The sequence below is a fragment of the Numenius arquata genome, chromosome 18, assembly GCF_964106895.1.
Source record: "Numenius arquata chromosome 18, bNumArq3.hap1.1, whole genome shotgun sequence".
In the NCBI taxonomy this organism is placed as follows: domain Eukaryota; kingdom Metazoa; phylum Chordata; class Aves; order Charadriiformes; family Scolopacidae; genus Numenius; species Numenius arquata.
In genome coordinates, this window is record NC_133593.1 from 5,503,698 (window position 1) to 5,515,847 (window position 12,150).

General features: G+C 45.9%; 1 protein-coding gene across 1 annotated transcript; it reads left to right on the forward strand.

Annotated features, from left to right (window-relative positions):
- The first annotated feature begins 120 nt into the window (after window positions 1-120).
- On the forward strand, window positions 121-11,123 carry STYXL1 (serine/threonine/tyrosine interacting like 1). The gene is made up of 9 exons (XM_074160764.1): window positions 121-223; window positions 1,581-1,642; window positions 2,045-2,171; window positions 2,511-2,567; window positions 3,488-3,633; window positions 5,247-5,392; window positions 6,442-6,536; window positions 8,673-8,782; window positions 10,992-11,123. Exons 1-9 carry the CDS (start codon window positions 121-123, stop codon window positions 11,121-11,123), a joined length of 978 nt encoding a protein of 325 aa, XP_074016865.1.
- The last annotated feature ends 1,027 nt before the right edge of the window (window positions 11,124-12,150 follow it).

Sequence of the window (12,150 nt, forward strand, 5' to 3'; positions counted from 1 at the left end):
CTTCGGCTCCTCCCCCGCCCTGGGAAATCTCGCGAGATTTCGCTCTGGCGTCACCCCCTAGCGACCGCCGGGCGTCCCTCCCTAGCAACCAGGCGGGCGGGCTGTGGCGGCGGTGGCGGGATGGCGGGGTTGGAGCTCTGCGAGCCCCGACACCTCTACAACATCCTCAACCAGCACCGGCGGTATCCTCGGCTGGCGGAGCCCCACTACCTGTGCCTGCTGGGTGAGCCCGCGGGCAGGGCCTGCGGCCTGCCCTGGCCTGGGCCGGCAGCCTGGGGAGATGGGGTCTTGGGGCTCTGACCCTGCAGGGAAGAGCACGCATGGCTTCTTGTAATTGCTGGAGCCTTGCTGTTGGGGAGTTTCTCCCATCCCAGTTACAGGCTTTCATTCCGTACGCTCAGCAGAAAGCAGCGGCACTAAATATGTATGGCCATGGGCCTCTCCTGGCACTTAGCCCAACAGCAGAGTGTGAATGAGGAAGTTTTTTGCCTCCTGCTGTCTTTTCACTTGCATTTGGCATCCAGCTTCCTTCTCTGACCTGCCCTGAGAGGTTTTAGAGGTGGACACAGTGTCTTGACCATTGCGCAGATTGCTGATAAGCATTTGCATCTTGCATGGTGCCACTACCGTGAAAAGGGTGCCTGGTACTGCGGTATTGTTAAATGTTTTGGTGAGGGAGTGTCCTGGTTTCAGCTTGGAAAGAGTTAATTTTCTTTCCAGTGATTGCTGTGAAAGGAATGCCAATAATGCATGTTGTTTTAGTTGTTGCTAGGCGATGTTTATACTTTTCCAGGACTCTTTTCAGCTTCCCATAGAAGCTGAGAAGGAGCATAGACAGAACAACAGAATGGCCAATGGAGTATTCCGTACCATAGGCATCGTGCTCAGTACATAAATGGGATTTGGCCAGGGGGTGAAATCCACAATCACTGCTTGGGAAGGTACTGATTCACCGGGTGGTGAGAGTGACTTGTGTCAGTATTATTATTTTTATCTTCCTTTTCTGTTATTGTTCTAATAAACTATTTTTATCTCAATCCATGAGGTTTTTTTATTTCCATTTCTCCTCCTTTTCTCCCTCTTCTCCCTGCCCTTCAGGAGGGAAGAGGGAGAACTCGGTGAGCAGCTGCATGGTCCTGGCTGCCAGCTGGGGTTAAACCATGATAGGTAGTCAGCCAGTTTGGGACTGGGGTTGGGGTCTCTCCAGTGCCCCTTTCCCCATCTCCAGGGCAGCACAGAGGTAGAGATGCTGGATACCAGGAGCTCAGAGCGTCCCAGCGAGTGGGGCCAGGCAACGCCACAGGGCAGAGCAGAACTGAGCTCAAGACTGGCGCTGTGGATGCTGCGGTATCACACTTGGGTCAGGAATAAAGTTGCTGGCATCACTTCATGTTACACATAGACTCACATCAGTATTGATGTTCGTTATATCCACATCAGAAAGTTTCAGTTTTTAAAAAAATGAATCTCTTTCTCTGATTGGTGTCAGTGCCTGAATTCCCACTGACTGAATTGCAAATAGGATTCTACCTTTAAAGCATCAAATAAGCCAATTGCTCTGTCTTGGTTGTTTTTTTCAGATGTCCGTACTCAGCGTGAATACGATGAGAGCCATATTATTACAGCACGCAGGATTGAACAGGTGAGGGGATTACCGTGTGTGGAAGCCATCCCTGGATTTAGCAATTAGCAGTAAGCCCAAATTGGTTTAAAACCCACGGGAATTGTCCCAGCCTCCCCTGCCTGTTCCAGCCATGTTCCATTTCTGCCACTGGGGGGATGTATTCTGTCACAAAGCAAAGGTGCCTTCAGTAGCCCAAAGGATTGGCACATAGGAGCTGTATATCAGGAAAAATATTGCACAAGAATGAACATGTTGTAGCCTTGTCTCACAAAGGATAGTGCTGGCATCTTTCCTGCTGTGACTGATGAAGCAATCTGGTGTAGTTTGCGTCATTTCGGAATTCTAACCAGGTCTTTCAGCATCAAGTACAGACGTAGCCCCAGACCCATCCTGATACAATTCCTCTGTGATTTTTGGTAGAGTCCTACAGGGGAGTATCTGGTACCGGATTCAGAGGAGTTGGGGTGTGTCAGATACTGTGTGGTGTATGACTGCGAGACCAGCTCTCTGGATTGCTGTGACTATGAGGAAGAGGAGAAAGAAAAAGGTACCCAGGACCCATGTCAGTCAAGACCTCACTGCCAGATAGATATTATTCCCTTTCCTCATTTAATTTTATGGCCTTATTGGAAGAGATGCAAATTTACCCAGTTTTATTTGAAAAAAAAAAACATCTGTGCTATGCCTCTGGTTTTTTCACTGTGTTGCATGTGTTGTTAGGCTTCAAAAATCCAGATTTTATTTCAAAGCATTCTGGCAGGCCAGGTTTTCTACCAGTGGACTGATCCCTCTGAAACTCCTTGTCGCATGTGGGGGGTGGGTTCTTTTTCTTTTTCACATTTCACTGAGATTGGGCCTGTTCAACGATTCAACGATTGCCTTTTAGGGAGCAGTGCTTCTTCAGAGATTGAAAACACTGACTCAAGTTCCACATGTTCACAGAGTGAGTACTTCCTTCCTTAAGAGTTACAAAAGGCTTTCACATTATCATATTTTAAAAGACTTTAATGGGGGTGATGATTTGATGGAGTTCAGCGAGAAATGTCAAGAGCTGGAAACTTTTCCATGTAATTGTTCAGTTTTCCTTGAACCATAGAAATGTTTAGCTTTCACGCATCCTTTGGCAAGGAGTTGTGCCATATGCAGAACCACTTCTGTATGTTTGTTGGGCTCCTATTAGTTTTATAAAGGCTACTGTAGTTTTAGCAAAGATTTACATTATTTATTTTTTTTTTAAATCTGGGAGTGTAAGGGGAGTGAATAAAACAAGCATGTTCATAAATGCTCAGTGATGAGACCTGAGGGTAGCAAGGGGAAGTGTGAAGGATCAGAAGTGGGTTTCTATTGTGCTGATCTATTTCTAAAGCAGACATAAGTAGAGGCAAGCGGGATGGATCCCTTGGGAGAAGTAGGGGGAACAGCCAGCTCGTGTAATTTGCTTCACTGAGGGGAGTGTTTAAAACCCTTGTGAAGAATTTATTCCTTTTTCTTTCCCCCTTTGCCTAAAGCAGACTAAAAAAAAAAAAAGGCCTCCATAAAACCAAGATTATTAGATTAAAATTAATAATACCTCCCTATTCCCAAAGAATAATGGGGAGGAAAAAAACAACAATTTTATCTTGACCTACAAAAGAAACCAGGAGAGAAATAAAAGATCAGGACAAGAGGTGAAAAGCAGCGTGCCGTGTTACTGACCTGCAGCAACAGTTAAAGAATAACTCTAGCTTTTAACAATGCTTTCTACAGACCATTAGATGAAATGAAAAGGAGTTTGCTGTCGGTGTCAGTTGTCCAGATGTAACCCCCAGTGCTGTTGGGGACACTCTAAACCTGCCCTGGCAAATACCTTTCTGATCTCATTAGATGCTGAGGAAGGAACTGCCATCCAATACGCCAGAAGCTTAGAGCAGTTCACCCGTCATCCCGTGCTGGTCCTGAAGGGAGGATACAAGTATTTTTCAGCTTGCTATCATTTTCTGAGGACTCAGAAGATATTGTGGATGCCTCAGGTGAGATGAGAGTAATTTGCAAGTAGAAGACATTAGCATTCATATTCAGCTGATGATGGCTAATGAATTCAAGTTAAATGGTGTTGTAAACCTGCTATTAGAGTATTTTCAAACAAAGGAATTAAAATATGATTTGGGTTACTGTGCTTTCCCCGAGTCTCACTACTAATTCGTTTGCAGCCACACTTTGCCTTTTTATCCTTCCTCTATTGCGTGAAAGAAAGCTCATGAAAACAACCTGGGAAGGTTTCTCTGATAACCCCGAAACTGGCCTGCTGGAGAGTACAGATAACTAAACAAATAGTAGCAAATGATGAAAAGAAGCAAGTTCCTCTCTCACACGTGGTTATCTGGGATGTTGCACAGTAAATGTTTTCAGACAGAAGTACAATTCCAATCAAGCACTATGTTCCATGTCTATAAAGCTTTTCATCGGGAAGGATCACAAAGCGAGTGCTGCTGCATTGTTTCAACGGGCCCAGAAAGAAAACAGGCATCCACTGGAACACTGGTATCCTAATCATTTGGTTTCACCTACAAACAATGATCTATTTAGCTTATGAGAAACAATTACCCTTGTTTCACATCTAGGAGAGGACCCGAAGCAGGGCAGATTTTGAGGGTACTGGACAGCAGAGAGCATCTCATCACAACATACCTTTTGCTTCTCTTGTACCTCTTCACTTCTGGTTCACATGAAATAGCCCAAGAGGGTTATTACTGTGAGGGTGGTGAGACACTGGAACAGGTTGCCCAGAGAAGCTGTGGCTGCCCCATCCCTGGAGGAGTTCAAGGCCAGGCTGGATGGGGCTTGGAGCAACCTGCTCTACTGTGAGCTGTCCCTGCTCATGGCAGGGGGGTTGGAACTCAATGATCTTTATGGTCCCTTCCAACCCAAACCACTCTATGATTCTATGATTCTAAGACACAATGCTAACCTGTGGGATGCTACAGTGCAGGAGAGAAAATCAATGCACTTAGTGCTGCTTTCTGATGGGTAGCAAACTGCTGAACTTCCCCATCAGATTCAGTTGGACACAGAGTACCTTCTTGCCTCTCAGTTTAAGCTGTTGTTCTCTGTTGCTTTATATTTTTAGGCTGCTGCTTTGTTCTGCTGTAGCATTAGCCGAGTATCAGGTAGGGATGTAGAGGCACTGTCAACTAGTCGTCTATTTTTGTTCTCGGCCTTCACGCTGCAGATGGCAGAAGCAGCTGCAGACCTCCATTGTGCCACTACAGGCCACCTGCAGCTCTGCAGGTGGCAGATGATTTCATTTAGCCCTGCAAACAGTAACCGGGGAGAACATCAAATGAACCTGTTATGCCGCACTCCCTCCAGACAATGTAAAGAATATACGCCGCCTCCTGCTTAGTTAGGATTTGTGTCAAGTAATGCCACAATGACAGCACCGCTGTTAATTATTATCACTAAATCTAGCAGACTTCAATATACAGAAAGTCCAGGTGATTAAATGAATCATCACACTAGAATGTGTTATGGGCTGTTCACTAACTGTGTGTTCAATTCTTCACACGACTTCTGTTTAAGAACTTACCAAGCTAATAGGAGCAAATGCACTCTCTAAACCCAGTCTATGGTTTCTCTCTGGCAGGAACTAGAAAACTTCCAGCCATACCCTGTAGAAATACTGCCTGCAAAGTTGTATATGGGGAATTTCAAGCAGGCCTGTGACCAACAGATTCAGAAAGATCTGAAGATCAAAACACAAGTCAACATCTCTGAACAGCATGCCACACTGTAAGTTAAATAGTTCAAGGTGTACCCTCACCAGTGTCTGTGCCTGTGAAAAAAGTGAGGTGGCACAGCACCAGAGCCCACTCGCAGAGGAGTCAGTGGCTGTGGACTTCCTAAGAAACCCCTGGTTGGAGGAAAACTGCAGATTCAAGTGCTATTTCATGCTCATTTTTCTGATCTCCACTCCAGTTAGCACAGCAGCAGCGCAGTCCTGCAGCCCTCTACCATGACATGGGTGGATTGGGTGAGAGGAAGACTGGGACTTTATCAAATACCATCATCCTTTGGGAAGAACCTATATCTCTGAATGCCTTTCAGAGCAAAATCTTACAAACACATCAGCGTAAAAGCTAAATCACTGATGTTTCACATTGTTCCTTACCCACATCTGCCCACGAGCATTGTGCTCAGTCTGTAGGCCATGCTGGAAATGCCATTTCACACAGTGAAAAATCCAGTGCCATTTCTCAAGCTGGTGGCCAAAACAAAGTAAATTACAAATCCAGTTACCTACCCCAGCAGACATTTCTCACACTTTTGGCTCCACAGGAAAATATTCAAATGGATGGTCTTCCCATGCCCTGTGCATGACGTGCTTTCACATTTCAGAAATTCCTCACCAATGTTTTTCTCCATTCACTCTCTGAGTTGAGTTCTCTGAGCTTGTGAAAGGAGGATGCTGCTGTCATAGAAAACCACATGAAGTGAATTGGGGGGCTACGTTCACTAAACTGCCGATGTGCATGCTGTGAAGGCACTCTCGCTTTCAGTTCATCTGTTTTCATTCAGCTCTCAGATAAAGGAAGCTGTAGGTTAAGTTAAGACATCAATGCTGATACCACGTGGAACGGAAAATCAGTAATTAAACTGGTTCTGCATTACAAGCACCTCAGTGTTTTACCATAACAAATCCCTTATCATAATGTTAATGATGAGGATGATGAAAAACTCACACATGTAACAGCAAACAAAATTATCAGCTCGCCTCCAACAAACACATTTTTTCAAAGCTGCTTCTCTGGTCCGTGTCACACTGTGTGCTCTTTTTCCAGGTTTCCAGAAGGCGGCAAATACCTCCATGTATCTGTTCCAGATTCGCCTGAAGCAGATCTTTTTTCTAACTTTGGCAACATTTGTCATTTCATAGGTGAGTTGTTCCTAATCTGGAATTCCTGAGACCTTGCTCACTCTAGGATATTAGATGGGAGTGACTGCAATTCACTCCAACAGGAAGCTCAGACAGGAGGGTCGTAATCTTTAAAGATCAGCGTACTCCCAAGCAAGCTCACACCCTAATGGATACCAGAGCTGCCTTACTAACAGCCTGATGAACAGAGAGGAGATTTTACATGGCATCTGACTCTGATGGTCCTACTCACTTTAAAGAATACCTTGCTCTCTGATAATAGCGAGCTTTGCGCTAGATCTGAGAAGGCTTTGCTGTAGGATGTCTTTCAGGGCTTCATAGGATTCCCTCCTATTCCTTTGCTCTTAAATTTTCTTAATTTATGTATTTATTTTATTTACTTATAAATAAGTGTTCTTAAATGAAAAGCCCTTTGACTCTTACCAGCCCAGATCTTCAACCACCAGAGCTTTATTTGAACAAGAGTGTGACAGGCACTGGAGAACTTACCACAAGACGCTGCTAACCTTGGTGATTTGCAGTGCAGACCCACCGTAGGGCCTGGGAAGACTTTCAGGTTGGACGGCATGAACCTGCCTTCAGCTGATTACATCAGATAGGGCAAGAAAAAACATACTCTCCAGCTCAGAGCCTGCAGCAGCACAGCAGGCATAGCTCCTGCAGCTCCATCCTGTGATGGTGCCCAACCGTGTCGTTATCTTTTATCACGCTTATGAAATACCACCTGCCAGAGACCAAGGCCCTGCTGAGTTGAGTGTTGTACAGGCCCACAAGCAAAAAACCAACCCTGTCCCTGCGGACCTTATCATCCAAGTACAAAATAAGAAATGACAATTGAACATGAATAAAGAAACAAGGAAACAAAATTTGAGGATATAATTTTCTAGTCCTGAGCCGAATGTCATGATTTGCATGCATCGAAACCCAAATATCGAAATCCACTTACTTGCCTTTCATTTCGACCCAGTTTGTTTTAGTGTTTTTTTTTCCCAACTAGTATTTCAGAAGAAAGTGTCTTTCCCACATCAGTTAGTGGAAGTTTCCAAAACAGAGTATAAGAGTTTATTAGCTGTAGCTCTTGTGGAAGTGTATACTGTTTACTTGATAGTCTAACTGTTTACTTGACAGTCTAGAGTAGATTACTTAAACCGGAACGGTTATGGGTGAACACAAGACTAAAGCTCTCCACATACTCTCAGAGGAGTGTGTGTGTCCTCATGCCAGGTGTATGTTGGAGTGAAGCCATTTCTACTCAGGTCTTAGAACAGAACTAGTATCTCATGACAGAAATAAGTCAGAAAACTCTGGTTTAGAGCTTCAAGAAAAAAAACCACAAAACCCCACAATCTCTTGACAGTTTTGCCCTATGGATTCTAGAGTTCAGCTGCTGATATTCCAAAAACATGTCATGCTGTCTGCTCTGGAGAGAGAGGAAAAGAATTCAAAAGGTTATTAATAAAATATGCAACCTTTCAGGCATAGATAGCAGAGTTGATGTGGTCAGGAGTGAGTGACAGCATCCTCTGAAAGCCAAGTGGGCTTGGCTTTTGTAGAAAATGAGTTTGCTGATCTTAGCAATTTTCACTGCAAAGTATCCATCATAAGAAGATCATAAAATCAGCGCTGTAGCTGGCATGTACATGCTTCCTGCTGGTGATCGCCACAGAGGGGTAAGGGACTTGAAGACTAAGTCCCTTCCAGTTTGACAGCTGATTTCTCCTTCTTCAGTGGCAAACAGCTAGGCTTGCGTTCATCAGAAATTCCAATACCTTTAAACCTTTCTGGGAGGACTTTGAGTAGGTGATGTGATGCTGAGCACAGCCAATTGGTCATGGTAGGCCACTTTTCTTCATTATCTGATGTAAAGGTGACACTAATCTGTAGTGAAGCATTGACTGGTCATTGTCACATGGTTCTGCTCTTCAAACCCACGTTTTAACTCAGTGCATTTTTAAGAAAGGCAAACGCTTACAGAAACGGGAGCTGGCAGTGCCCATCTGCTGCTGTCAGGGTTCATGAGGGCTCCTGTCGCTCAGGCTGCCAGCCTGTCAGCTGTCACCGAAGTAGCGCTTGGCTGTACAATTGGAAGCTTGATTTCCCAAATCACTAATTTGTGATTGACATTTCTTTACTCAGACGCTCAGCTGGATCACGGAGCAGTGCTGGTGTTCTCCAGCCTGGGAATAAGCCGGAGCAGCACAGTAACCATCGCCTATCTTATGCATTCCTGCCAGTTTTCCCTGAAGGTACATCACTGACATATTTTCTACCGATACTGGCTGGGTCTGCAATTTATTTCTGTTTCTGAAGCCTCATTACTGTAGTAATGAGAAAGACATTATCTGTGCTTTCATGCAGACTAACCACCTGATAAAGTAACAGATTCTATCATATCAGCTTGCAGCTTCTTTATGCTGTTAAGGAGGTGGCTTAGGGGTGATGTTGGATCTGTGAGTCCTTACCCTGGCACCTGCGATATTCTTGTATTTCCCTCCTTAACTATAGGGCTATAAAAATAAAGCTGTGATTACAAATCTTAGCATTTCTGCTCCCCTGGGTCTGAGAAAGAGAGTATCTGGAAGCTACTGGAATTAATCCCATCTCTTAATACCATGGGGTTATAGGGAAATTCAGAACCCAGTGCCTGCAGGGCTCTGATTTACTGCTGGGCTCAGCAGCACTGACTTCTTCCAAAAGCCTATTTTATTTCTCCAGAAGCAATCTCCTGCCACAGGTGGTACTGTAGAGAAGTCTGGAATGGGATAATACTAGCCCAGGAAGGGTGTATAGGCTAAATGGCTGGTACACTTTGTTCCGTAGCTCTGAATAAAGAAAAATAATGACCAATGGCTGAGAATGACCCAGCATGTGCAACAGCCTGGTGGCCTCTCCCCAGGTGCCAGGTCCTTTTTCCCTTTGCATACAGGGCCTGAGCATGGTGCTGCTGTAGCCACCATCTCCTGGTGGTGCCTCTTTAGCACAGACCAGGCTAGTTCCCATGGGAACTGAAAGGCGTCTCCTTAAAAATCCTGTCCTTGTTTGGACAGAAGCTCCTCTGTTGGGAGCCTGAAAGGATCAATCCAAGCTTCACTGAAGCTGGGCCTGTATCTAATCATTTAATTGATTTTGTGCAAACATTTGCAACATAAGAGGAAATCTCTTCCCATCGCTGTGTGCCAAAGGGTAATTTGAGGCTGAGTGTGCCAACGGGGCTGCAGACACTATTTCATCTCTGCTACTAACGCTGGGTGCGATTGCTCCTGCACACTGATAACCATTCCCTTGCATGCTAAATTACTGGAAGTGATTCCAATGGCCGTGCAAAAGTCAAAGGCTGATCCTTGCAATTTCTCTCAGTTTGGTATCAACAGGTTGGCTCAGCATCTTGCCAAGCGCCAGATGAAAAGAAGAAGAAAAGGTTGACAGGGCAGCGGCGTGCTGCGGCTGGCCTGGACGGTGCTTGCCCACTGCTGGCCGGGCAAAGCTTTCCTGGGGGGATTACCCTGGCAGCCAAGTTTGTTTCTTGCAGCCAAAAGCAGCGCAACAGATTCCCTTGTGATCCTTCACCCAATCTAGGCAAAGATCTTTGAAAGCTTCGAAAGACGTGGATATTGAAAAAAAAAAAAGGCAGATTCAGGATGTGTGGCCCCTGATTCTATAAGTAATGAATATGTGAGTAGATCTATTGAGTTCAGGGGAACTAGAGTCACCCACACTGTGGGCCCAGAAGAGTAAATATTGAAAGATCAGCCCTGGAGCCTGCAGAATCACTGAGATTAGAAAAACAAACCAATGGAGCACTATCTTCTAACCTTTGGTCTCATTACGCTTAAGCAATGCTCCAAGTGTGGGGGGAAGTCTCTTTTTAAAGCAGGACGACGAGCACTGCTGGGTAAACCCAAGGATGCTGCTGGAGTAAAACGGAGAAATGCTGATGGATATGCCCAGTGTGAAGCAGACTTTCTAGCTGGTTACACGGAACTAACAAATAATTAGATGGCTGTACTTAATGCAGTGACATAACTGAAGCTTCATAGCTACTCTGCCACATCAGGTCACACCAGTCCAGATACATGATAACCTTTGTTGCTCACCTGTGAATAGCTGATACTTCACTGCTTCGCTTATCATCCATGGAAAAACAGCATCTCAGGGTAAAAATCCAGGGCTGTGTTGCTCCATCGGTGTAAAATAACACAAGGTACCTTCCAGGTAGTGAAACCAGCCTGAGCTGTCCCCATACCCAGGAGAGCAGAGTATGCAGGTGACAGTCTGTCACTTGGATCCAGTCTGTCCCTGCTTTGGTAGCCAAAGACTTATCTGCAGGTTCTTGCTGGCCAACATGGAGTAAATACAAAGCTGGGTCGTCTACAAGTGAAGCTGCTTCGTGTACGTACCTGATATTCACTTTCAGTACAAATTCCCAACATTTCTTTGTTTTCCCTGTGTTTACAGAGAGCTTGGGACTACGTTCTGAAATGCAAAACGAACATGAGGCCACACCGGGGCTTTGTGAAGCAGCTCTCAGACTGGGAAACCAAAATCTACAGGAGCACGATCACAGACGTCTCTGAGCCAAATTACTGACAGGTAGCAAAGACAACACCTGGGGGGGAAAGGTGCTTCCCTGTCCCTGCCATCGTGTCAGCAGAAAGTAACTGGAACACCGTTTGAAAAAAGATCTTAATGTAATGGAAAGGCTTTCCTCTTCAGCTCCACGTTATTTTGGGCCAAGTTTTGGAGCCATTTGGGGAACTCTCCTGTGCTGTAGAAGGTGGCAGTTTGGGGAAAGCAAATCCTGCAGGATGTGGCCCGTTACACACTGCTTGTCTCTTTTGTAAGCAAAGGGGATTATAACCACATTGTCGGGAATGCTCCTTACCCCAGGTATGGGGAAGTCATTAGGGTTATCTCTGAAAAAGTTGGTCGATCCGTAGCCTGGGATGGTAAATTTAGAGCTTGACTGCGCCCATCTCCAGCCCGGAGAGGTGAGGACAGGATTTCCCTCTTTCAGAAGTCCCTCCGCTCCGCGTGTGCCTTCTCAGCCACCCACACAGATGTGGCCTCTCGCAGACTCGCTGGTTGGATTGCCGAGCAGGACCACGCTTCCCACTTCCCACCTTCTAATAGAACAACCCAACCCTGGGCTGATTTTGAAGCATCGATCCCGCTTCGTGAAACCTGAACTCGGAACTGTCCTCTCTCTTGCCTCACTGCGCATTACTCGCATTGACATCACAAAATAAAACATTACAGTAGGACACGCTCCTGGCCTTTCCTTGCACTCGGTGCTGAGGATTTAGGGGGGATTTTCATTTTAGATCATCCCTCACTCCCCACCCCCCGGTTTGTAATTCAAATACGTGCGGTCAGGGACGCAGCCTTTACCCTTTTGTTGGTGAATTTACACCAAAACCCGCCCCAGCTGACAGCGGCCCGGCCCTTGGGGCTTCACACGGCGACGGGGACACGGCTGTGACATTCTCCTCTCCCTCCTTGCTCCGGGCTGCTATTTACAAGGAAAAACAGAATAAAACTGGCCACGCCCCCTGTCGCGCGCCCGCCACGCCCCATTTGGCCACACCCCCGGAGGGGCGTGCCCGGAAGCGGGGCG